General features: G+C 38.0%; 2 protein-coding genes across 16 annotated transcripts in view; one reads left to right on the top strand and one right to left on the bottom strand.

Annotated features, from left to right (window-relative positions):
* Positions 1-27,978, bottom strand: part of LOC309665527 (uncharacterized protein) — a 714,473-nt gene that overhangs the window by 680,917 nt on the left and 5,578 nt on the right. For 8 of the 12 annotated variants that reach the window (XR_014266461.1, XR_014266462.1, XR_014266463.1 and 5 more), the window contains exon 1: positions 11,345-12,494. The gene's annotated coding sequence lies outside the window, so the exon portion shown is untranslated. Of the gene's footprint in view, positions 1-5,800; positions 5,936-11,344; positions 12,495-27,978 lie in introns of those variants that run through there. The other 4 variants (XR_014266459.1, XR_014266460.1, XR_014266469.1 and 1 more) reach the window with 3 other exon arrangements.
* STEAP2 (STEAP2 metalloreductase) lies at positions 25-27,378 on the top strand. 4 transcript variants are annotated; one of them, XM_082471969.1, is made up of 6 exons: positions 25-227; positions 12,503-12,627; positions 12,867-13,391; positions 15,889-16,416; positions 19,327-19,491; positions 21,450-27,378. In XM_082471969.1, exons 3-6 carry the CDS (start codon positions 12,900-12,902, stop codon positions 21,735-21,737), a joined length of 1,473 nt encoding a protein of 490 aa, XP_082328095.1. In that variant the 5' UTR covers positions 25-227; positions 12,503-12,627; positions 12,867-12,899; the 3' UTR covers positions 21,738-27,378. The 4 variants fall into 4 exon arrangements, with proteins under 4 accessions (XP_082328095.1, XP_082328096.1, XP_082328094.1 ...); XM_082471970.1 differs by lacking the exon at positions 25-227 and adding an exon at positions 527-734; XM_082471968.1 differs by lacking the exon at positions 25-227 and adding an exon at positions 752-883.

The raw sequence follows: 27,978 nt of genomic DNA, 5'->3' as shown, positions 1-27,978 counted from the left end.
TACAGGATAAAAAGCGCAGTTTCTTGGAGACTTGTCAGGAACTGAGTGGGGAAGGGGGTGGGAGTGTAATAAAAAGCAAAGTCTAGAGTGGAAAGGCGACCACACAGCACTCACGCAGTGGAGGAGAAAAGTGGGCTCAACTGTTCTAGAGAGGCTTCAGAAGGAACCCTGGGGGAGCCCTGCAGGGAGGCGCAGGCCAAGGGCGGATACTCGGCAGCTCCCAGAAGGTATGGGGGTGGGGGGAGGCGGGGAGCGCGAAGCTGGAGCCGTGCCGCCCGGACGGTCCCCGCCCCTCTGCTGGCCCCTCTCGGCGCTCCGCGTCCTGCCGGGCGCTCCCCACGCCTGCCCCTCCCCCGCTCCGAGCTCTCCGACTCCTCCCCGGCTCCTCGGCACTCCCACCTCGCCCGCTAGGCCCTCCACTCGGCGTCCCGGCGCCCGCGCCGCGCTCTGCGCCCTCACTGCGCGCAGCCCCTAGCGGCGCGTCCTGCGAGGCCGGCCTCCGCGCGCCGCCCTTCCTCCCGCCCTCTCTCCTCCTCCTCCCCTCCCTGGTCCTGCGCGATCCAGCTTGGGGAGGCGGGGAAGCTGCCGGAGCGTGACCGCCGCGGCACCCAGTGTACAGCCGGGGGCCGGAGGCGCGGTTCCTAGGCCTTAGAGCCCGGGGAGGCCGCGGGGGAGTCGGCGCTGCTCGCGGAGAGCTGCGAGGCTCGCCCCTACGCGGCGCGGAGGGCGCGGAGGTGAGCGGGCTGGGGAGAGCTCTAGACGCGGTGGCGGGGGCGGAGTTGAAGGGCCAGATGCGGTCGGCGCCAAGCGCTGCATCCCTCCTCCCCTGGATTCCGCGCCGCCTGCGGCGTCCGCCTGAGCTGCTGGGGTCCTGGATCGCCTGGTACCTAAAGGCGGGGAGTGGGAAGGGTGTCTGTTCCACGGATCCCGCCCCCTACTTCCCCGAGCTCCCAGAAAGTCCTGAGGTTGGTTGGGCCCAGGAGAAAGGAGGCCAGGAGAGACATTGTCCCAGGTAGGATGTGCCCCAAAGGGAGAGGACGGGCAGGTTACCTTAGCCTCCCTGATAGTCTCCTTACCACTTTGGGTTCATGCGGAGCATTTCACTGAAGATCGGGCAGCGCTGCTTTTCGAAATCTAAGTATTTCTAGTAGTCATTTTGTTTATTACCCAGTGATGTGACCGTGGTGTGTTTAGGCCATTATGTGTTAGAAAGTAATTGGCCTCTTCTTTGAGTGTCCTAAATTATCTGAGACCTGTATTCAGTCAGCCACAGCCAAAACTTGTTGAAAATTATGCCCCAAAAATCATGCTCTTAAAATAAAGCAGGGAGATGAAGGGAATTTTTGTCAAGAGATTTCCATTTATTATCTTCCCCACCCCTTAGAGAAGGATTGATGTCAGTTTTTACTCCTCAGGCCGTACATTTTTTAGATGGAAAAACTTATTCCAGGCCATGGTTAATTATCACTCATTGCTGTGGGTGAAAGTGCAAGTAGAATTCGAACTCCTGCCCCACCTGCCACCCTCTTGACTTTGATTGGATTCTAGTCCTGTTAACAGCCCTGATGCTGGGAACCTTTTTAGTTCTCTCCAAAGCACGTGCCCCATCACACCCCATACACTTTTTTCTTCACCTTTATTATTTCCTCGTCGTGTTGATCTCCATTTATTTTTTCTTTCTTTAAGACTGTTTTTTTTTTTTTTTATTCTACAGCTCTCTCTTGTTTCAAAGCTTAAAAGCTATCTACAGAAGAAAAACACCTGTCCTAGAGATTTTGCAGCATATTTAGAAACATAATTGGAATGGCTGCAGTTTCTTTCTCTTAGCTTGTCAGTCATTGCGGGGGTGGAGGGGTGAGGGAATGAGACAGTATTAATAATGATGAATTGAGCTAATTGTGCAGAAAGGAAATGAAAAACTGTATCCAGGTCACTTTTTATTGTACTAGTGACATGGAAAATAGACTTGAAGTGAATGAGCGTAATTATATTTTAACACTGCAGTTTCTGTAAAGGGCATTCAGGGCATCAGGAGATGCATTTATTCTGTGCTCAGCCAGTAACCATGACATTGACTTAACCATGACATTGACATATCACCCACTTTCGGCCCACAAGCCGTCATCAGCAAAATGAGAGATCTTATCTAGAGACCTATTACATCTCTTCTGGTCCTGACATTTTTAGATGCATTTGACAACAAAGAATATTTATTGCATTCTTATGTATATACTATGTGCCAGGCACTGTGGAGGCAATGATGGACAAGACAAACGTGGTTCTGCCCTCAAGGAGCTTATTTTCTGGCGGGGGAAATAGTAATGAGTAAAGAACAATTACATAAGAAAGGAAACCTACCAGGGGCTCAAAACAGAACAAAACTGGAGTGAATCATTGTATTGAAGAGACATGATAGGATGTGCAGTGTTCACAGGATGGGAAAGTGATTGGTCTTTTCTACTTCAAGAAAAGGATGCTGTGGCTGGACCATAGGGAATAACAGTCATACAGGATGACATTGAAGAGTTGTGCTGGGGGACTTTCCTGGTGGTCCAGTGGTTAAGACTCCGTGCTCCCAATGCAGGGGGCCCAGATTCGATCCCTGGTCAGGGAATTAGATCCCGCATGCATGCCGCAACTAAAGAGTCCGCAAGCCGCAACTAAAAAGATCCCATATGCTGCAACAAAGATCTCCTGTGCCCCAACTAAGACCCGGCGCAGCCTAAATAAATAAATAATAAATAAAATATATATATATATGTATATTTTTTATAATTCTTTATTTTATTTATTTATTTTTGGCTGTGTTGGGTCTTCGTTTCTGTACGAGGGCTTTCTCCAGTTGCGGCGAGCAGGGGCCACTCTTCATCGCGGTGCGCGGGCCTCTCACTATCGCGGCCTCTCTTGTTGCGGAGCACAGGCTCCAGACGCGCAGGCTCAGTAGTTGTGGCTCACGGGCCTAGTTGCTCCGCGGCATGTGGGATCTTCCCAGACCAGGGCTCGAACCCGTGTGCCCTGCATTGGCAGGCAGATTCTCAACCACTGCGCCACCAGGGAAGTCCAATAAAATATTTTTTAAAAAGAGTTGTGCTGGGACTAGCTAGTTCATTCAGAGCCTTCAGGTCAGGTTCATTTAGGTCAAGAAGGTGACTGTAGTTCAAAATGCAACAGGGAGCCACTGATTTTTAAGGAGGTGAAAGACATCTGATTTACAATTTAGGATGATCTTAGCTGCTTCCTAGAGAATGGTTTGGGAAGAGGCAAAGGAGTAAGTAGAGAGACCATTAGAAAATGTTTGCAGAGTTCAGGTGAGAGATGAGAGAGACCTGGATTAAGCTGGTGTCATTGGAGAGGAATTTAAGAAATATTTTGGAAAACAGAAGTTGGTGTTGGATTTTTTGTCAAGAGTGAGGGAAAACAAGGACTGGAGGATCACTCCCAGATTTCTGGCTTGAGCAACTGATGAGTAATGATATCATTTACTGAGAGGAGGAAATTTGGATGAATGCAAACAGATCTGGATAGAAAAAGTGTTTTGTTTTGAACCTGTTAAGTTTGAGATGTCTATGAGGAGATCATAACCACAGCTGCCTGGTAGGAGAAAAGGGATGGTCTCCAGGACGGAAGTGGACAGACTGTCCTTTGATAGGTGAGGTTAATGATTGTGAATTTAAGGTGAGCTGCATTGTCTGATTTTTCTTTAGCAGCCTTCACCAACTTGGATACAGATACAGTGAAAATGGATAGCTGGGTTCTTCCAGGGCTTGAGTTTTGCCAAGTGGATGTGATGGAGAGCAAGAGAGTTGTCCTAATCTGTTCAGGCTGCTATAACAGAATATCATTGGCTGGGTGGCTTAAACCATAAACATTTATTTTTCACAGTTCTGGAGGCTGGGAAGTCCAAGATCAGAGCAATGGCAGATTCAGTCTGGTAGGGGCCTACTTCCTGGTTCATAGACAGCCAACTTCTCACTGTGTCCTCATATGGCAGAAAAGAGCCCAGAACTCTCTGGGCTCTCTTTTTATCCCATTGATAAAGGTTTCACCCTTGTGACCTAATCCCCTCCCAAAGGTTGCACATCCTAATACCATTACATTGGGGGTTAGGATTGCAACGTATGAATTGTTGGGGGATGGGAGATGATAAACATTTAGTCTGTAACAAGAGTCGATCTTTTTTTTTTTTTTTTTTTAATTTATGGCTGTGTTGGGTCTTCGTTTCTGTGCGAGGGCTTTCTCTAGTTGTGGCAAGCGGGGGCCGCTCTTCATCGCGGTGCGCGGGCCTCATTATCGAGGCCTCTGTTGTTGCGGAGCACAGGCTTCAGACGCGCAGGCTCAGTAATTGTGGCTCACGGGCCTAGTTGCTCCACGGCATGTGGGATCTTCCCAGACCAGGGCTCGAACCCATGTCCCCTGCATTGGCAGGCAGACTCTCAACCACTGTGCCACCAGGGAAGCCCAAGAGTCGATCTTTTTAAGTGAGTAATGATAAATATACACTGTGGAATCTAGGATGAATAAAGAAACCGGGAGAGTGAGAATATAGTCAGTGGATCAGATTTCTTCTACCATCTGGAATTATAAGTGTGAACATTTGACTAAGGTTATTGGAAGGCTAAGAGATAGTGCTTGGAGATATCTGAGGTGTGGTGGAGGCAAAGATTCATTGTCTTAGATGAATAAGTGAAGGAAATGAAGCCATGAGGTTGAATGCTTCATCCATTCGAATGATGAAGTAGTAGACAAGGATGACAACTGCTGGGGTAGAGAGGAAGAGTGTGTATGTATTGGGGGCCAAAGTCACTAGTGATAATGAATAAGCTAGAAGTCAGTAGATGATAGCAGTGAGTATAGGGAGAGGATATTACGAGGTGCCATGGGCTTCAAAGGAGCTTGGGGTTTGCAGGACAGAAGAAGAAAGGTTCAGATGTGGCTTTCAAAGTCAAAACTACACTAACTTCATCTCATGGCCCTGGAGGATTACATTTTCTTGATAACCCATCCAAATCAGCAGGTTGTGAATGTCATCAAGATCTCTGAGGACAGCCCTTTCAGAGTTACTATTATCCAACAATTAATGCTCTAGATGTTTGTGAAACAAATTCCGTTCTGTTTTATAAAATTAATAGAGCACAACAGCTGCCATTCAGCCAGAGGAATGTCAAGGAAACTCCTCTAAATTGAAAATCTTAGGATTTCATGTATCTGAGTGTAATGGAATTCTCTTCGCTTGATAATATACTTTAAGAATTAAATGCATACATCAAGTCAAATGTCCACTCAAGAAAACTGTGACCTTGAAATTTCAAGGAACCCCTATGCTACTTATATCACACTGTTAGATGGAGCTCATAAAGTGGAAGTGTCACAGTGTTAAATAAAAGCTAGCGATTACCATTATTATATAGCTATAAGTCTTGGAAACAAAAGAATTTTAGTGTTGGGAAGGAATGCAGAGTCAAGTACAACTTTTTTGTTTTCCATTTAACAAAGGAAACTAAGACTCAGAAAACAAGGTGATTTCAGAAGCCTGGGCCTATTCTTTCTCCTCGACACCACATAAACAAAACTTTCTATAAATGTCGTAGTCTTTTCAATTATCTAGTCTGTATTACCTGTGACTAAGATCAAAACAAAAGGTAGAGAAACTCTAGCGCCTTGCTAGTCCAAATGTGGCCCATGAACTAGGACCATGGGTATCACCTGGGGGCTTGGGAGAACTGCATACTCTCAAGCACCTCCCCCCCCAGACCTGGAGAATTAGAATGTGCATTGTAGCAAGATCCCTAGATGATCATACCCACATTAAAGCTTGATAGTCGGTCCACCTGGAAATTCTCGTCTGCTCAGGTCAGCAGAACCTCTGATGCCTGGAGAACTGAGGAGAGGAGCCCCTCGTCAAGTGGAAAGAAGAGACACCCTCACTGGAACATTCTGAATTTTGAATGTTATGAACTAACAGGAACAAAGTATGCTGTGTGGTGGGATGACACATTTTAAGGAATGGCACTGCCCTTTCCAAAAAATGAAAAGAGGAAATTGCAAAATAGTGAGTGGACCTTCTGAGATAGCTCGGAGCCTGCGTGAGAAAGGGGAAAGGGCTGCATGCATATTCTACAGCTTCCAGCATTCAAGGGCAGCTGTTAGTCTCTTGCTAGGGTTATTTTTCATTATTACAAACAACAGTGTGAAAAGGAGCGTAACTGAGGATCAAAAAGCCACATCTGTTATCTCCAAATACCAAAATAAGTATGAGGTTGAATCCTAACTCTTTTAGTAGAGTTGTTTTCGATCTTGGCTGCATATTAAAACACCTGAGGATCTCTTAAAAAATCCTGATGCCCAGGCTGAACCCCAGACCGATTAAATAAAACTCTGGGTGGAGGGGTGGTGGTGAGTAGGTGTCACTATGTGGTAAAGCTCCTCAGGTCACTCCCGGGTGCAGCTGGAGCTGAGAACCGCTGCTTTAGAAGGTCATTCTCCGTTACAGGAAGAGGCAGCTCTGAGACTGAGGCTCTGCCTCTCCACTTAACCCAAGCAGTGAGTGGGACCCTCTGGTCCTCCCATAGCATCCAGCAGAGTCAGCAAAACTGAAGTCATAATCTGCTGTGTGTATAAAAGTCAGTGGGGCTTTCAGGACATTGTGGGAAGTAGGATTTTTTTTTAAAGAGGCATATACTCTCGGCAGGTTTTATTAAAATTTGAGTAATAACAGTTACTGCTAGTGGGAATATTCTAAAATTGGATTGTGGAGATAGTTACATAACTGTAAATACTGAAAATCATTAATTTATACATTTAAAATGGGTAAATTTCATGATATGTATATTTCACCTCAATAAAACTTAGTTTTTAGTTGTTATATATGCTTCAATATTCATAATTTTATCATGTTGCTTGGATGGCCAGGAAGCCACTGCCTGTTTTGTATCATTGGAGTGTTAACATCTAGCTGCGTGCCTGGTGGATAGGGCTCAATGAGACATTGGATGGGGGAATGGTTGGGGATGGATGGGTGAGTATCATTTTGACCTTTGGTTGTGGACTGATTTCTAAATTGATGTCAATCATCAGAGACCCCTAAAGTTCATAGCACCCAGTGGGCATTGGTGCCATTTGTAAACTGTTTATGGTATGGTATTGAAATCAGGGAAACGGGTTTGTGTAGAGGCTAGAATAGCAGGCCCATCATAGAAGATTATTTGTTTATGAATAAGTTACTGCAATGTAGAAAAATTTGTATTTGCTAGCCAATAAACATAGGTGTCCTTATCTCAAAGTACCATCAGCAGCAAGGTTATAAGATGGGGAAATTATTTCAGCCATTATAAGACCTGCTACTCCCAGCTTCATTTTAGACATACCCCCTGGTCATGTTAAATTGCAGTGCTATGAAAGCCCAGGCATGCACAGGAGACATGGCTGTGCTTGATGTAGCAGGCTATATTATGAGGTGGATGGAAGGACGTGTATAGCTTCTTCTCTGGCCTAAACACAGAAGAAAAGTGGGTTAGTGGGGAGGTCTTGGGATGTTGTTGCTTTAATTTATTGAAGAAGATCCTAAAATGTTTTATTAACTGAAGTCCTTGAGTAATACATTTTAAAAATTGAATTTCTAGACTAACCTAAATTTAACCAGAATGCTTTTTTGTTGAAAATCTTCCTACCATGAATTAGACTGCTTTCTTACCCTAGCAATTGCAACATAATAAACATATAAAGTTTTGTTTTGATGATTTAGGACCTAGAAACATCATAAAATCATACCCATATAAACGTATATATTGAATACATACTGAGCCTAGGAAATATCTTGGAAGTTACTTGTAATTTTGAATATCTCATTAAAATGCTGGTTATTTGAAAAGTCTGGAAGGCTTGGAGTTAGTCAAACTTTTGCTTTAATGCTATTATATTTCTTTTCTGAAAATCTTTTGGTTCTATAAGACATTAACACAAAAAGACACTCAGATCCAAGTATGAAATATTAATGAATCATTTGTAATTACCATAGTTTATAAACAGAATTTCAAAGAATAAATCTGCATAGTTTTAATAAAATTACTATTTTGTAATTTTTGGAAAATGATTTTTAAATGAGGATGCATACAGATTACCCAAAAGTTTCAGCTGAGGGAAAGAATTTAATAGTCTGACTTAAGTGGATTTTAATATTCAAATAGCGAATAGTGATTGGACTGCATTATATTAGGGCAGTTATTCTCAAACTTTAATGTGCATCAGAATCACCTGAGGGCTTTTTATGATACAGATTGCTGGGCTCCACTCCCAGGGTTTCTGATTTAGGAGGTTTCGGGTAGGGCCTAAGAATTTACATTTCTAACAAGTTCCCAGGTGATTCTGATGCTGCTGGTTGAGGGACCGTGCGTTAAGAAATCCCACTCTAATTTTTCAAGCAGAATTGCAGCTTTGCTTCTGGCATTGTCTAAAGGACTTAAGAATTTCTTCCAAAAAATAAAAACCTAAAAAAAAACCCCACCTCTTCCCTCAAAGAAATACTTTATTGTTATAAACAGTTGGGTTTTATATGTTTATTTAAATGCTGAGAATGTAGGGAATATCTTTTTGCAACCCAAAGATCATGATAGTAAGAATCACAATTTAGTCACAGAAAATTAGATTGGGATATTTGATATTTCATCTGAGGATTAAGCAGACATCTCTAGCAGCAGGGAGTTTGTTCCACGGTGCTTTTCTCCCCTCCCCAGAAGTGTTTTCTCTCCAACAGGCTTAAGGAGCACTTTATATAGAGAGTTTCCTAATGTCAGACCAGTAAAATAAAAAGGAGAGGGAGAGGATATATATATAGGACTGCCAACTCAAACAGCTGTTATCACTATCCTTTTATGAAAAAAGGACATTTTGACCAGTAAAGGTAGTTAAGAGATATTCTCAGAGTAAAGGACAATTTGTTAAATTGAATAATTTTATGAAAAACTCCCTATTGTATCCATATACTTTTTAATTGCTGTCGACCAGTGATAGCTTCATATTTGGGAACCAGTGCCCTAGCACTTTTAAAGTAAGGTCACAGAAAGCCAAATTTAATTTTGGATCCTTATGGTTTTAAGCTAGAATGAGCCTGTAGTGTACTGTCATGAACCTGGCTTGAAGACATTCTGTGTAATTTAGAGGTTATTTCCCAAGTACAATTCATAAATATATAGAATGACTTGAGGTAAGGGAACACCATGTGATATTTTTCTCTCCCTGATTTTCTAGAATAACTATGCTCTGATCATACAGTCTAGTTCTTAATTATATGCTGATATGAGGGGTTTTTTTCTGCTTTTTATTCCAAGTACATACTGTCTCTTCCTAACTGGAATGTAAACTCCTTAAGTGTACGCACCATGCTTCTCTTCTTTATCTCTTATGTGCAAAGCACACAGTGGCCTGGATAAATTCACGCTGGATCACAGCAGAGCAGATCTGCCTTTAGATTATAGTTGCATCACTCCTTGTCAGTGGAAATGTACAACGTAAGGTGCTTATTACTCTTATTTTCAGCTATTGACATAATTCACTTCTTATAACCCCATTTTTTATGGATATCACGATTGTAAACTTCAGCTCACCTGTTAATCAAGTGATCCAAAATGATGGCTTAGCAAATTATGAAGTGATTGATGAGGTTTTGCCCCAGTGTCTCAGCACCCATAGTTTGTGGAGATGCACTGCTTTTAAGTCTGTGTACGGGTGGGTTCCACAGGATACAGACATACTTCTCGGCTCTTTTTCCCTTCCCTCTTGAAGCAGTACACACCTTCACAGTGTTTGCAGAGCCCCCAAAAGAAAATGAGTTGCTATCTGGGGGTTCTCCAAGAGATACCCATCAACCAATCATGTTTTGTTTTGTAGTATTAATAAATTTAGGTCTTTGGTTGGTTTTGATCTAAAAATTGGATTTATTGTTGATTGATTGATTTGATTGATTGGTTGGTAGCTAGAATTCCTAACCTTATAGCTTTGGATTTACCTAAAACTATCCTAAGCTTGAACTGTTTAGAGTTAGTATTTCTTTTGGAAAATAAAGTTAATGGGTGACATTTGGGGATCTAGACAGTTTTAAGATTCCCCATACAATGTTTGCACTGCAATATTAGAATGAGCAGAGGTCAAAAGACTCGTATTTGAAGCCTTGTTGTGTTAACTACCAACTGTACTGTCTTTGATAAATTGCTAAGGTTCTCTAAGCCTCTGTTTCCTCATCTTTAAGATGGGCATAATATGTACTTCACAGCCATCTGAGAATTAAATAAGGTAATATATGTGAAAATATTGTGAACTATGAAATAGCACACAAGCATGTGGTATATGCTTTCAGCAATACACAAATAATCCATCTCTCAGATCTGTTAAAGGCTGTTTTTTTTTTTTTTTCTCTCATGAATGCTTTTACATTCCTTAACACTTTGATGAAAAGAGTCTCATTTTTTAGGCCAACTTCTATTTATAGGCACAGTCATACTATTAAAGGGTTCAGTTAGAACTTGCCATTAGAAATACAATGTGAATAAGGCCCAGACATGTTAGGACAGAGTCCCTTATTAATATGTATAAAATACATGGTATGATGAGGTACCCAGAGATGACATTATTAGGCCCTAATGTATTTTTACCTATTCACATTCTGATGTGCAGAAGGGGTTTGAACTTGCTTTGTAAAATAAGCAGATAAGCGATACTGTTTTGTTTTTGTTTTTCATTTGAAAAGGTCTTGATCATCATGATTCTTACATTTAAAGATTTTGAAATTCTTACGTTTTGGGAGATGCTACAGTCTCTACTTAGAAGAACTTGGGACTTGGATATAGGAAACTTGGTTTCTGGTGTGTGAGTCTAGTTAACTCTTTTTACCCTTAGATAATGTATATGACTAGGGGTAGGTTGGTCAGTTCACCTTGAATTGTTTAATGAAATGAGCATTGATTTAATTATTTCTGATTCCTTTAACTGCTCCTGATTCTCCGAGTAGCCAACAATATCTCCAAGAAGATGTTGACAGTTTTGTACTACCCTGGTGCCCCTGACCGCCACCTGCCTTTCAAGGTGCATGGGGTCACTCCAAGGGAAAACGAATAATTATCACCCCTTATATCTTGAAAAGTATGAAATGAAACATGTAATAGATTAAAAAATAGTGAGTTTTCTCCTTTCCCAAGATCCAAGTTAGACATTAAGATGACTAGGTAATGCTAAGGAGCAATGACATGACCAAAGAAGGAGAATACACTAATATGAACACAACCGTCACTCTTCCACCTTGCCCCCGCCCCCATATCTTTCTTAAATTCCTTACATGCACCCAGATGACACATACCTTAGCTAGACTGCCTGGGTTCTAATCCTGGTTCCTCTAGTTTCTCTCTTGTGACCTTGTACAGATTATCTTCTGCATGTGTCAGTTTCCTCATCTGCAAAATGGGCATGAGAGTATTAGTACCTATCTCATAGGGTAGTTGTGGGGATTCACTCAGTTAATTTGTAAAGCACAGAGCTGGCGCACAGTGTATGCTATATGAGTATGAGGTAATATTATTATTATCTTTTTAAAGATTAATTTACTGATGTATTTGGAGTCATTGAACATGCTCCAGTTCTAGGGTAAAAAGTTGGATTTTCCTTGCTCCAGTAATTTCAAATTTCATTTAGTAAAAACCAAAAAAAAAAAAGTTTTTTAAAACATTCCACCTGTTCCTGTAAAATCCATTAAGTTCTCTGAAGTGATCCACATCTGCTGTTAGCATAAAAGAAATTGTGCATTGCGGATAAAATGGAAGAGTATTTTTTATCCAGACCCAACAGTGACACTGATTCATGGTCATCTGATTGGTATGCCTGAGCAAGTTACAACAAATATGAACCTATAAGGTGTTAGTCACTCAGAAAAGAATTTGACAGATTTTTTCCAGAAAAACAAAACTGCATCATGTTGTATGTAACCAATGGAAAACAAAAAACGGGGAGAAAAAGATTTCATAAGTACTGTGCACTTTAAGACCATAAACACATTATTAACCCCCTTTACACAGGGAAGCTATCTTTCTCTATGATAAGTCAATAGGACATAGGGTGAATGATAGAAGTCTATCGTATTTAATTAATTCTTTGTTATATTTTGATACCTACTTTTCTGAAAATATTATTTAAGTGCAAGGTTTCATTTTTTAGTAGCTGATTTAGCTTACTCTCATTTAGTAATAAAGTCCCTCACTAGCTACTGAGGTAGACCCCATCACAAATGACTGTAGACAGTTTGGAGTTATAAATAAGTTCTTGGTTTTTATTATTGTTTTTCTGTTTTCTCTTGTCTTGTGAGCTGTGATGAACTGTCATAGTCCTTCTCTACCTTTAGTGGAATTTCTGACTTGCTGCCTCTGGTCTGCTGAGAAACTGGATAATCACACTTGTTAGAACTGTGTTTTGTAAAGAGTTCTCCCTTGCTGAAAACTTCAGTCTCTTTCCTTTTGTGCTCTAGAGCCTTGCTGTTCAAAGAGGGGCCCATAGACCAGCAACATCGGCATCACCTTACTAGAAATGCAGAATCTTGGGCCTCACTCCAGACCTACTGAATCAGAATCTGCATTTTAACAAGATTCTCAGGTAATTCAAGTATGCATTAAAATTTGAGAAGCTCCACTTTAGCACATCAACTTTGTGACAGGTCATTTTTCTATTTCGAGATCCATTTTTAGCTTCAAATTGTGTCTTGCAGTGTTCGAGGTTATATAGCTTGCCAAACTATTTTACCTCTAGAAATAAGGGATGTTGTTAAAACATCTAGAAGTGTATTCATGTTTGGTAATAGGTAATTGATGAACATTTTATTTTCTCTCCTCTAGGATATCCCTGGTGATCTTAGAAGAGTCTGTATTATGGAATCGATCTCTATGATGGGAAGCCCCAAGAGCCTTAGTGAAACTTTTTTGCCTAATGGCATAAATGGTATCAAAGATGCAAGGAAGGTCACCGTAGGTGTAATTGGAAGTGGGGATTTTGCTAAATCCCTGACCATTCGACTTATTAGATGTGGCTATCATGTGGTCATAGGAAGCAGAAATCCTAAGTTTGCTTCTGAATTTTTTCCTCATGTAGTAGATGTTACTCACCATGAAGATGCTCTAATAAAAACAAATATAATATTTGTTGCTATACATAGAGAACATTACACCTCCCTGTGGGACCTGAGACATCTGCTTGTGGGTAAAATCCTGATTGATGTGAGCAATAACATGAGGATAAACCAATACCCAGAATCCAATGCAGAATATTTGGCTTCATTATTCCCGGACTCCTTGATTGTGAAAGGATTTAATGTTATCTCAGCTTGGGCACTTCAGTTAGGACCAAAGGATGCCAGCCGACAAGTATGTATTTTTAAATTTTATTCTTAGTTAGATGGTATTTTGTACTTAAATAGTTAAAACAAATATCATATATTTAAAAACTGAATTTTGACACTCTCCAGTGATTATCATTTTGAAAACTATGTATGAGCTCCTGAAGATTTGTGTCCTGACCTTGTAAGGGCACATTTCTATTCCCAAAATGATGTGAAAAGCTGAGAAAATAACTGGAACTTTCCTATCATAATCAGCTAATTCAAGAAAAAGGCAAGGTTGGCAGTTGAATAATGGGCCATCTCCTTGCTTCCTCAAATATTAAAACAATCTCAATCATGTCTTTTTTCTTTCCCTCTCTCCCTCCCACCCATCCTTCCATCCTCCCTTCTTCCTTCCTTGCAGCTATTTGGTAAACAGTATCCCATCTCTGCGCGAAATGCTATGTAGTATGATCCTCAAGAAGAATGCTTTAGAAATACCTTTTTATTTTACGTAGATTATTCATAGAATTTAAATAGTACAGTTTGTTTTATATTAAGGGTAGATTTTAATCTGTGTGGGGAAGGTACAAGCAGATTGGATTTCTCAGGTTCTCCTTTAATCTCTGAGTTCTGTTTAGTTCAGTTTGAGAATAAAGCAGATGGGGAGCTCCATCAATGCTTTTGTGGAATGGCAGCTTTTATAAGTAAACACATAAAATAGTGCACCTTAAAAATCTTTCAAAAGTGTGGTTATGCATTATAATGAAGCATGATGATAAAATACTTCTATTTTTGTCCATAAAGACAGTTGATTAGATGTCTTAGAAAATAAATTGAAGTATTACATCACTATATGCTGCGTATCAGAGTCATGATAACCACTCATTTTGAAGTGTTTAATTTGGAAGAATATATACTTTCTTACTTTCCTAGAGAGTATTTCTGAATCCTTTTTTTCTTTTGCATATCAACCAAGGTTTGGCAATGGATACAAATCTAGCAAATTAGAGATAAACCTGAATTTAATCCTTTGCCCATATTTGTGATGATTTTAATTATTCAACAAAAGAAATTGTAGAACAAGAGATTAAGTTCAATGTGAGCTACAGAAAGAGTTTCATTTGTATTTTGTAGTCCTTGTGGCTTTATGCATGTTTGATTTATTCTTTTAGGTTTATTATAAAATTTTAAAATTTGTAGTTTTTTTCCCAGTGAAGTAAAAACAGTTTAATCCACCATTGTCACACCTGTAATAAATTTGATAAAATTTATTTAATTTTATCAAATTAGGAAAAAAATAAAATGCTTTTCCTTACTTCTTTGGTATATATTTCTCCACCTTCCCTGCTCCATTTTAGAAGTTTATCAACATTTGTATAATAGTGTAGACTTTGTCATGTATATGGTTAACATTAGATAAAATTAATAATCCTAAGAGCTCTACATTCTCACCATTATGTAACTAGGTTTAGTAGGCAAGCATTTCAGTGTGGTCTGTTTCAGAGCCTTTATATAAACATCCTCAGGGATACATTTAGGAATTTGTTTTCCCTGAACATAGCTCAGAGATTTTATAGCAAAATTTTTCTAACTCTAATCCTGGCTCACTCCAGCCAGGAACTTGTGAACTTGGTGTTCAACAAATATTTGTGAATTCTCAACTACATTACAATATCTAAGAGGTTTTGGTAGTTTGAAAGCCCACCCTCACCCCCACTGATCACAATCACATCTTAGAGTTCCTATAGAGGTAACAGCTCTTAGAAAATGGCAGTTACTTTACTGTTTAACTAAGCCTATTAATGCTATTTTTTTCCCCACCAAATATATTATCCTCATTTAAAGATGAAAGAGTTTCCTAATTCTGACCAATGAAATAATATACCTGAGATTATCCATGGTTTTGGTGAATTGGTTTCTAAGACAAAAGTTAAATTTTGTAAATAGTATAGCATCATGACATCATTTAGAGGTTTTAATTACAAATTCAACCATTCAGGATCCATGCTTATCTTTTCCCTTTTCTTAGCCATAAAGGGCAATGCTTGAAATCACTCTGCTCAGCAGAATCGCTAGTCCTAGAACTAAGTACTGTCCACCAAAGCCTGGAGAGCCAGCCCCACCCGGTTCCCTGCAGGAGTGAGAGAGCTGGACAGGGGAGGGGCATGGCCTGCAGCTCAAACTCCACCTAGACTGTTGGAGGGAAGACCTTACCTTGTCTGCTCAGAACCTTGTGATCTAGAAACCTTTCTCTCCTCCCGCCTCCCTTCCCCTGAGGACTTCTGTTCCCAGGTTCAAGCTAGATTTTTCTGCATTTTCTTTTCATGTCATTGACGGTAGCAAGGACTTTGTTATTTTTATGATACTATTTTAACCTATAAGTAAATAGATTAATAAATTAATAAATGCTTTATCTCCTTAATTTTTTTGCATCACGCAGGGTCATCATAAGTGATGCTCTGTGGATTAAATGGAGCGTGTGATTGTCACCATTTTTATAAGCAATAATAGTAATGATGAGTCTTCTGTTTTTTCCATAGGTTTATATATGCAGCAACAATATTCAAGCTCGACAACAGGTTATTGAACTTGCCCGTCAGTTGAATTTCATTCCCGTTGACTTGGGATCATTATCATCAGCCAGGGAGATTGAAAATTTACCCCTGCGACTATTTACTCTCTGGAGAGGGCCAGTGGTGGTAGCCATAAGCCTGGCCACGTTTTTCTTTCTTTATTCTTTTGTCAGAGATGTGATTCATCCATATGTTAGAAACCAGCAGAGTGACTTTTACAAGATTCCTATTGAAATTGTGAATAAAACCTTGCCCATAGTTGCCATTACTTTGCTGTCCCTGGTCTACCTGGCAGGTCTCCTGGCAGCTGCTTATCAGCTTTATTATGGCACCAAGTATAGGAGATTTCCACCTTGGTTGGAGACCTGGTTACAGTGTAGAAAACAGCTAGGATTACTAAGTTTTTTCTTCGCTTCAGTCCATGTTGCCTACAGCCTCTGCTTACCAATGAGAAGGTCAGAAAGATACTTGTTTCTCAACATGGCTTATCAGCAGGTATGGGACGTGCTTGATATTTATCTGATGCTAGTAAAATACTTGATTATTAGAATTTGTAAAACGTGAGATTTAAAACAGTGTAAAACTTCACATACCTTGTAATAGAAATTTTGGTATATTTAGGGAAGAGAAAGAATTGTTCTTTAAACAATGTTTCTGCACAAGAATTATGCGGCTAATTCAGAATCATTTAGAATAAAAGCTGCTACCATCCCTTTCTTTGCAGAATAAAAACAGAGAGGTGAAGAGTTGGGTTTAGTTTTCTTTTTTTAATATTACAATTGCAGTGACTACTTTCAGCATCAGTTAATTATTTTATAATTGGCCATGTTCCATGAAATAATAAGGCAGCTCTCAGTAAACATACACAATAAAATTAGAACTAGTGAAAATATAAAACAGAATAGGAAGTCAAGATCAGGAGACACACACAAGGTTTTTGTTATCATAAAGCAGGAAAGATACTGGTTCCTCAGGTGAACCTTTTCTAGCACTTAGCTCTTCAAGAAAATCTCCGGGAGAGCTTCATAGAAAGGGCTTGATGATGGAATAGACTATGATTTTCCTCAGTAATTTCCATTCAGCAAATGTAAGGGGTTTCACTGAAGCTCTTTGATGTAGCATTTCTCAATGAAAGCCGAGGACCGTGTACTAAACAAATGTGTAAGAGCTTTTGCATTTTATAAGAAACCAAGGCATCATGGTCCAAGTAGGTAGTATCCAGTACTTACACTTGTTTCAACAATAAAACCTAAAATAATTTGAAAAAAATTACTAGATTGATGTTCTTTAAGCCATTCTCTCTAAAAATAACCACTTAAATGACTACTAAGGCTTTGATATCTACTCCACCAGCTTCCTCACCTCCTTCAGGTCTTCAATTTGTTGACACAAATAATCAATAAACAATCAGTAGTAAGAATAGAAGAGAGTTTTATTTGCGCCAAACTGAAGACAACCTCTCAGTAGCTCTGAGGGGACTCTTCTGAAGGGGCAGGGAAGGAGCCAGTGTGTATGTGAATTTTTTGGCTAGGAAATAAGTGTAGTCAAACATACGTCTTTGATAAAGAATTACTGCTAATCACAAAGAAGAGATACCTCAAGTTAATGATTTTAGTGCTTTTCTCTATATGGGAAGATGCAAGAATCTGGGGTCATTGAAATTCTTCCTGAGATACGCATCTTAACTACCTAGGGGCCAATATTTCAAAGCACAGAAAGCCTCATCCTGTTTTTTTTTCCTCCTGAATTCCCCTCAGGGCTCGCTGTCAACTGACAGTGGGTTGTGACTGAACCCTTTGCATAACTTGATGATGGGCAACATTCTTCCCTTTAATGGTAAAGCTGATGTACAATGTATGTTTGACAGGCCGTAAGACAGGCTGTTCTAATTAGCATAAAGTTCAAGCCAAATCATGTATAAGCCAGAATGACTTCCCCATACCTCAACATGTGAAAATTTCTTCCATCAAGTTCTTACCTCCTCAGCGAGGCCTTCATTTGGACACCAGTTTACATTCTGCCACCTGCTTCTGACTCAACCCTGGTACTCTCAGCCCCTCTTACTTTACCTGCTCTTCTTTCTCTTTGTTCAGTAGTATTTACCACCTTCTAACACACTTTGTGTTCTTTGTTTATTTACTGTTCTCTGCCTTCTCTCATCATAATGTAAGTTCACAAGAGGAGGGATCTTTGTTTCGTTCACTGATATATTCACAGTTCCTAATGTCTGGAACTGTGCCTGACACATTGTAGACACTCAAAAAACATACTCATGGAGCAAAGGGATGAATTGGGAGGGCTTGTAGATAAGATTCAGGTTGTAATCTCCGGGTATACTGGGGTATGCTGTTATTCTGTATTGTTGTATAGACACCAAACGAGATAATAAGAGCCTTTATCCACAGATAAGCTCTGTGGCTCTTTTCAGAATGTTGGTATGATTGCTTCAGGGAACAATGGCTAAGAAATAGCTTTTCTCTCTCTTTTTTTTCTTTTTTTTAAATTTCAAATATGTTTGGTTACCTGGAATTGGACAAAAAGTTAAGCTGGTGTTAAGTTAGAATGTTTTCCATGAATAGATTACTTAAACCAAAGCTTTAACCCAAGGAATCCAAGCCTTGATTTATACTCTAATTATATTGTTTGCATGTAAATAGACAATTCTAAAAGTAGTCCCTATGCAGAATATGACATATTCAGAGTTAAACTCTGGCTTGATTATATGTGCATTATCAATGTAAGGGAAAGTACTGAATGAGGCAACTGGACAGTTGGAAAGTATATTAATGAGGCCATTCAAGTGGTTAAGTATTTGCACTCCTTAGGGCTTTATCCTCAGGGAAATCTCAGCTTCCTGGGGAAAAGAAGGTAAGAAGAGGTAAATCAACATATAAATATTCTTCATGTGAGAAAGGAAGGCACAGACATAGTTTAGAAATTCCCTGCCTGGATTCTAAATTGAAGTAAGGCCAGAATGTACCCAAAATATTCAACGAAGTTTAAACTAACTTGTAAAAGCACCAGAAAACTAAGTCTAACTGTCAGTACTTCTTTTGTGTCCCTCTGGAACCAACCACTCAGTATTTCACGGTCTTGGGACTCCAGAGTCCCTGTCACCATGATGTATTACAAATGTGATGACAGATTTACCCACCCTTCTCACATGTGGGTGAGGAAGGAGAGAATCTTAGTCCTCTTTTTGTTGAACTCTCCCTTCTCTTTCTCTCACACCTGGAACAATACCATCCAGTAATAGGTTCTCCATAACAGTTTGTTAAATTGCATTAGTGCAACTCAAATGTTATATGTCCATATATGACATATTCTTAGGCCAAGAGTGAACTCTGTGCTGAATCAGTTAATATTCTGCCAAACAAAGGAAATTCATGTTTGCTTTCTTGTTAGGTTCATGCAAACATTGAAAACTCTTGGAACGAGGAAGAAGTTTGGAGAATTGAAATGTATATTTCCTTTGGTATAATGAGCCTTGGCTTACTTTCCCTCCTGGCAGTCACCTCCATCCCTTCAGTGAGCAATGCTTTAAACTGGAGGGAATTCAGCTTCATTCAGGTATGTGGGGTTTGTTTGGTGAGGGACTGGGTGACATAGATTTTTAATTCCAGTTAAGTACAGTTGGATTTTAAATATGCTGCTAATAAAAGAGTGCCCCTGGGACTGCTCTTCATGCATCTAGCTCGTGGAATGTTATGTCGCTAGAGGCCAGCTTAGGACCGTTCTGGTTTAGTAAGTGAAAGACCAGTACAGGACTTTACTGGAAAGCTTTGATAGTACTGCCTACTATGTTACAGATAAAGGTTATTTGAAAAATTAAAAAAAAAAAGTGGGGGATGAATGAGCTTAGATCAAGTTTAATACCAAAGTCAATTTATTATTGGGCAAATGAATGAACACTTACTTTATATTTTGAGTCATCTTGATCTGTCTAGAAAAGTCTCATTCATTGTAATTCAAGTGGAGAGAAGCTCAGTCTGAATATTTTAAAGGAAATGTGTATACACACACAAGTGGTAGTTAATAGATTCTGGCAAGCAACCAGCCTTATCATTCTTGTTAGTATATGTATTTGGTGCATCAGTTGTATACATATGTATATGAGTGTCTACAAAGGGGTTTCAAGATAACATTGTGTTCTTTGATGAGTTAAACATTCACTTTCTCCAGTAATAGCTATTTAATACATTTGCATACTTTAAAAATATATAACTCAAACTGAGACCCTACCTAAATTACCATAAAATCAGTATTGGTTGTATCCGAATGGTTTATAGCACAATATGCAGATGAGTGTCATTTGGTGGTACACTAAATTTTGTTTGTTTTTAGTTTTGTTTTTTGCCTATTCGCTTGAGTTTTTTTTTTAAGTGATCTAAAAATCTCATTCAGATTAAGGGCATATCCCTCGTCTAAATTCATTTTTCCTTTTTGAGGGAAATAAAATCTGAATACTTTCCCAACTGCTAGTTTAATCACACCTGAAAAGAAATAGAAGGCCCACTGATAAAAGGTGCTAGACGGGTGCAAAGTATCATTATAAATTTAGATGAGTAATTGCAAGCAGAACAATTTTCTGCGAGAGAGTTGATCCTTCCCCAGTGAAGTTAGAAGTTACATTATTATGCCGATGTAGTACTACATTTTGTGTAACATAGACCATTTCTTAAATAAGCAATTAAACATAATGTAGGGAACCCAAAATGCTGAACTTTTTGATTTTAACCTGTGAACTGTTTAACAAAGTACTCTTAATAATCTCATTTAATATGGTTGATAAAGCCATTTGAAATGCTTTTTATGTTACATATTAATACTGTAAGATTTTTCATATTTATCTTCAACTAGTATATATGTGTGTATATACTCATGAGAATGCTCTTCAGCATTTAATTTTATTATATACGTATGTATACATGTATTATATACACACATACACACATTTATTTTAAAAAAGATACACAACTGGTAGAAATGTGGATAACTTTTATAAAGGAGTTTTCCAGTTTTTATCAGTATCCTTAAGGAAAACCCAGATGTTTTGACCAGTAATCCCACTATTAGAAATCAATTCTAAGGAAATAAACCAAAATATAGAAACGGGCTTAAAGTGACATTATAGTTGAGGAAAGTAGGAAACAGAGTAAATGATCAACAAAAAGGAATGGTTAGGTAAATTATAGCACATCCATTCAATAGAATATCATATACCATTAAAGTCATGTTTTCATATTTAATGACAGGCAAAGGTTCTGGATGTGATAAATAGAATAATCAGAATATTAGACTATATGCAATACAGCCTTATTTGTGTAAAAAAAGGTGCATATAAATATATAAGAAATATATGAAAATACTAAAATTGTTTAATGCAGTAGAGAACAAAGAGTAACTCAGTAATTTAAGATAAAATAGTGTTATCAAAATATAAACTTGGTAGATCTGGATGGGCTAATTTATGAGTTTGAATAATTTGCTTCTTCTTCTGTTTCTTTTTCTTCCTCCCCTATCTCAAGTCTACACTTGGCTATGTTGCTCTGCTCATAAGTACTTTCCATGTTTTAATTTATGGATGGAAACGAGCTTTTGAAGAAGAGTACTACAGATTTTATACACCACCAAACTTTGTTCTTGCTCTTGTTTTGCCCTCAATTGTAATTCTGGGTAAGATCATTTTACTCCTTCCATGTATAAACCGAAAGCTAAAGAGAATTAAAAAAGGCTGGGAAAAGAGCCAATTTCTAGAAGAAGGTATTGGAGGAGCAGTTCCTCATCTCTCACCAGAGAGGGTTACAGTAATGTGATGATAAATGGTGCTCCCTGGTGCCATATAAAGTTCTCCTCATGCCATTATTTTTATGACTTCCTTTATCTGCAGTTGCAAGTGCACTGTCAAATTGCTATGGGCTGAAACCTCTTCAGTGAGATCTCAACTGAATTAGTGGTAGAATTTTCTTCAAATTTATTTTCACTAATGTCACATTTTGCCAATATGAGTTTTTATAGTCAACTTATTGTTGAAATGTAGGTATGTTTTGTTTTGTTTTGTACAATCGTAAGACTATTGTTATTTTAAGAAACTTTATTCCATAATCAGGCAGAAATATTTGTAGTTAATAATATAGATACAACATAATGTTAAAAAACTTTGCACACCAGCAGAACTTTAAGTTTTAATATAATTCAATAGAAATATTTCTTTTCTGAAGCTTCAGTAAGGTTTTAATTATTATCCAGCTTAAGAAATAGAAATGCATAACCATACATTATTTTTAAGAAAGGACACATTACATTAGCATCTAGGAAAGGGTGCGTGGTTAAAATCCCTATATTCCTTTCATAAGATCGGGTTTGAAGAATGTAATCAATTGTATGAACCAATGTGATTTATAAACAAACACAAATTAAAGAGACAGACTGAACTTGAAATTATGTTTAAAATGCATTGGAGACATGGACTATATACTGATAATGTGTACCTCATGAAAGATTTTATTCTTTGTCTTGTTACAGAGCAGTTTTATTTGCATATTAATATACTGATCAGGGAGAAGACAGTAACATCTGGCCTCCAAAACTGATCTTTCTCATCTAGTGCCAATCTTGGGAATCTTATAATTGTTTCTAGTTAGAGGGAAAGTGTTACGTTTACACACAGGGAGTTGTCAGCTGATCTAAGCTGTTGCACCTTAGCCAGTCATACTCCGAATGGTACAGGATTTTACTGACGTTCGTGGATGGATTATAACCTGCCAGGCACTGTTCTAAGCACTTTACTTGTATTTTCCCATTCAGTACTTACAACAACCCCATGACAGAGGTAGCTATTATCCTCATTTTACATATAAGGATACTGGAGCATAGAAAAGTTAAGTAATTTGCCCAAGGTCATGCAGGTAGTGAGTGGCAGAGCCAGCATTCAAGTCCAGGCAGTCATATTTCAGAGGCTACAGTTTTAGCCGCTAGGCTGTATGGCCCCTGCCCCATCCCCATGCATACCAATCTAGATGCTTCCTCTTTGATATAAAGGCACTGACATTCTTTACAGTGTGTTGTGGGTGTCAAAAGATATATGAAAATATTGTAATCATAAATTTATCCTTGCCTGTGGGATAATCCACACTTACCCTAGGAGAGGATCTTGCCTGGGACAGGACCCGGGAGATCCATGGCAGTCCATAGGCCTCGCTGTGCAGTGAGGGACTCCAGCAGAGATAGGACCACAGCAGTTTTAACGAATGGCTGAGGTCGTACAGAATCTTAAAAAGTCCCTGTAGAGTTGGTCATCTCTTTTTCTCTTCTTGAGAAGTCCTCCTGCCTGCTCAGCCACTAATTAGGGAGCAGTTTGCAAGCATGAAGGATATTTAGATGAGCAGTTAATTATAAATGTACTCTAGAGACATAGAATCATACAGATTATTCATGAAAGTTTTCAGTGCTGACATTCCACATTAAAATTGCATTTTGTTCATACTTTGGTTAGAAAGCCCTATGTTTTTTTTCCGTTTGCTCTTTCCTTATTAAAATAGAAAGTTGCAGACAGATACAATTATATGTATTCCTTTTCCTGAAATTATAACATTTTTAAACTTACCCAGTAAGGTTCTACTGAATCCAGCTGCCAAAGATAAATGGACTTTTACTTAGTGGAGACTACCTTTCCCACCAATGGCTCCTTCCCTACTACCGCATCATGTCAGTTTGGTAAACTATTCATGATTCTCTGATGTCCTCTTCTTGCTGAATTTTAGTAGCTTGTACTTTTTACTTGAGCTTTTCTTTTTTCTTTATTTTAATTATATTCTTTCCCTCTTGATAATCATTTACTTGTTAGTTCTCAGTAGGGATTCAGTTGGGTGATAACTTAAAGGTAAACACCTATAAACTATATAGTGGACTAGTGAAATTAAGAGCATATTTTTAATATTTTCTCGTTCCTATAGTTCCACTCCCTTAAGCCCATACTTGCACCATTTAATGTGAAAATACAATGAAATATTTTTAAAAGTTAGATGACTACTGAAGTATATTGTTGCATGTATATATTAATTAGCCAATAAGATAAATAAAATTATCACTATTACAGATAAGTGGGGCCTTTGAAAATATGAAAAAACAAAGTTTATGAAAATGTATATAAGATGTAACAGTTGTTTGAAACGGTGATATCTCCTTTTCAGTACTACAAAGAGGAAATAATTTTGAAGTTTTAGAATAAATATAATATATTCATTATAATTCTAAGTGTTTTAAAAGCTTTTCTAAAAGTGCAAAAAAATATTGACTTTTAACTGCTTTACTTAAATGACTTTTAATTGCTTTATTTTACTATTTCCTACCTGATTATTTTTCTTAGTCATTATTTCTCATAATCATTCTTTAAAAATCATTACTCTGGCCTCAGAAGTAGGACTGAATTCTGCTCTTGCTAGATGTGAGAAAGTAGTAGGAACTTTAAAGTAGTGGGATTTTTTTTTCCTCAACTGTATTTTGAGAAGCGCCCCTGAGAAAATTTTAAGAATGTAGAAAATATACCTAGTTTTAATCCTATGCAAAATAATTAAGTAATTTTTTTCCTAAGAGGAAATTAATCATTGACTGAATCATGCTACCTAGCTTTTGTGTGCAGATTCCATGTCTCCTCTATTAAGAATATTTAAAATCATGTTTAAATAAGAATATATTCATGCTAGCATATATTTTTCAAAGCATATATGGAAATTCGCCTAGACTGTCTACATGTAGAGATTTTTATTTAAATTTCAAAATATTTTAAAGTATGAATAAATTATATTTATAGGTATTTATCAGAGAGAAATATTTTGTGCTACATATGGGATTGGTTAATGAGCTCCACTGTTAAACTACCTAATTTCTTAAAATTAGCATAATCTTGAGTTGATTAAGGAATTTTACTTTTAAAATTAATTTGATAATAGTAACTCAATGTATATTAATCCTTACAGTCAAATTATGAAAATTATTTGTGTAAAAGGGCTTTTAAGAATATATCATATCCAATTTTTTTATTGTTTATCTCTTATGTAATATGTAAAATCTTAATTCTTTTTAATTGCCTTTTGCCATTAAACTATTTCATAATAACTTCTGTACAGAGAGGTTTCTCCTCCAAAAAAGTTTTGTGAAAGTTAAAGATTCTTATGTGATGTTTTAAATAAAGTACCATCAATGTAATTTATAAATATTTCTTTAGGAATATTATGAACACCGAAACTGTGTCAGTCTATAAAATCTCTGTTTTGAAATAAGTATTTAAACAGCCTAAAATGTCGTGTTGAAATTATTTTGTAAATTCATGACTTAAAGCACACATAGTATAATAACCTGAGTCTAGTGTTAAGATTTATATTTGCAATGTGTTGTCATGAAAATGAGCTGCTCCACCCTCAACTGTTCATAAGTCAGTAAAGCAAATTCTGATACATCTTCAGTATATGTAATTGCTCTAAATGACACTGTAATAATTTTAGTGGAAACACAATTTGTTCATACCTTTGAACACTGAATTTTATAGGGATGAATAGGTTCTTCAATTTTTTTTAAATGCAAGAAAACTATAAAGTGCTAATATTCAGAGATTCTGTCAATATGATACCAAAAAACATTTAGTTCAGCTTAACACATGTACACACAGTAGTCCCCTCCTTACCATAGTTTCATTTTCTGTGATTTCAGTTACTCACAATCAGCCATGGTCTGAAAATATTAAATGGAAAATTCCAAAAATAAACAATTAATAACTTTTAAATTGCGTGCCATTCTGAGTAGCATGGTAAAATCTCGGGCGTTCCTGCTCCATCCCGCCCACCCGGGAGGTGAATTATCCCTCTGTTCGGTGTATCCTTTCCATTAGTCACTTAGTAGTTGTCTTGGTTATCAGATCGACTGTTGTGGTATCACAGTGCTTGTAACCCTTATTTTACTTAATAATGGTCGCAAAGTACAAGAGTAGTGACACTAGCAATTCAGATATGCCAAAGAGAAGCTGTAAAGTGCTCCCTCTAAATGAAAAGGTGAAAGTTTTTGACTTAATAAGAAAAATAATTGTATGCTGAGGTTGCTAAGATTTATGGTAAGAAAGATTCTTCTATCCATGAAATTATGAAGAAGGAAAAGGAAATTCAAGCTAGTTTTGCGTTGGACCTCATGCTGCAAAAGTTACAGCCACAGTGTGTGACAAATGCTTAATTAAGATGGAAAAGGCATTAAATCTCTACAATAAGGTATTTTGAGAGAGAGCGAGACCACATTCACATAACTTTTACTACGGTATATTGTTATAATTTTTCTATTTTATTATTAGTTATTGTTGTTAATCTCTTACTGTGCCTAATTTATAAATTAAACTTTGTCACAGATATGTATGTATAGGAAAAAACATATGTATGTCTATATAGGGCTTGGTACTATTTCTGGTTTCAGGTATCCACTAGGGGGTCTTCAAACACATCCCCTGTGGATAAGGGGGGTGCGGACTACTGTACTCAGATTTTTTTAACTTTCCAAATCATTGGATTAACAACATGCAGTCATCCAAAATTAGGGCAGACTATTTGGATTCTCCTAATGGCTAGATGGGCTAAATTAAATTACCAAAGCAGGTGCTTTCTTTATGATTTCCAAATTGCCACCTCCAAGGAAGATTCTCTTAAGATTTTCTTTAAAGGTCTTTCATAGCTTTACAGATATCCAGCCTGAATGGCGACTGGAAGTTGTCTCTCAATGTCTAGTTACCCTACTTTAAAAGCTGTTGCCCATCACATTCCTCAACTACCCTTGCCATTAGGTGTTCATGTGTGACTGAGTGTTGGCCAGCGAGATGTAGGGGAACAAATGAGTGACTTCTTGGAAGTCTCTTCAAAGAAAAGCAGCATGTGTTCCTTTATCTTATTCCTCCATCTTCCTGCCAGAACTGTGATATAACAGCAGCCTTTGCAAATACCCAAGCAGACCAAGGCCAAACCCTAAGGACGACATGTTAGAAACTAAAAAGATCTTGACTACTTCACAACTTCAACTGCCTTTTCCTGTATTTAAGCCATTGTAAATTTGGGTTTCTTTTTATGAACTCAAAACTAATCCATTCTGGCCTTCAGTTCTTTATCATGATGCCGTTTAACACTGTTTGAATAAACTAGATTGCAATAATTCTTACCTTTAAAAGTTTTTAAAGGATAATGTGCAATTCACATTAGAATTGATTTTCCATTGTTAATTAATTATACTCATTTTCCTGCCTTGACCTTTCATTAGGTATTTTGTATCTGTGTGGAAAATACTGTCTTCTTTATAACTGTGTAATAGATATTTGCTAAAACTCTGTAATCTCTAAAATATCATTATCAAAGTTTATGCCATGTTTTTATATCATTCTCATAGATCTGCCTTATAAACATCTAAATAAAAAAGTACTGTTTAATGTGATTTAACTTCTTTTTTGAAATGTTATATACAAATGGATTTTTCTTTCTTACTGAATAATGATTCCAATATTTGATGGAAGCCATCTAATACTTTTCTGACTATTTCTTTTCAGAAGCATCCAGAAAGCAATGCATGTAACAGTTTTGGGTTTGGGGGGAATTTTGTTTGTTTTTGCCAAAGCAGACATTTAGAAAAACATCCATCTAATGAGATGGTATTCTTAAAAGTATTTCATTTCACTAGCATTTATTAAGTGTCTTTTGTTTTAATTTATTTATTTTATTTTAATTTTGGCTGTGTTGGGTCTTCATTGCTGTGTGCGGGCTTTCTCTGGTTGCGGCGAGCGGGGGCTACTCTTTGTTGCGGTGCGCAGGCTTCTCATTGTGGTAGCTTCTCTTGTTGTGGAGCACGGGCTCTAGGCGCGCAGGCTTCAGTAGTTGTGGCACATGGGCTCAGTAGTTGTGGCTCGCAGGCTGTAAAGCACAGGCTCAGTAGTTGCGGCGCCGGGCTTCATTGCTCTGCAGCATGTGGGATCTTCCCGGACCAGGGCTTGAACCCGTGTCCCCTGCATTGGCAGGTGGATTCTTAACAACTGCGCCA

The sequence above is a fragment of the Balaenoptera physalus genome (genome assembly GCF_965194825.1).
Source record: "Balaenoptera physalus genome assembly, chromosome: 8".
Lineage (NCBI taxonomy): Eukaryota > Metazoa > Chordata > Mammalia > Artiodactyla > Balaenopteridae > Balaenoptera > Balaenoptera physalus.
This window is presented reverse-complemented; position numbering and strand designations above follow the sequence as displayed.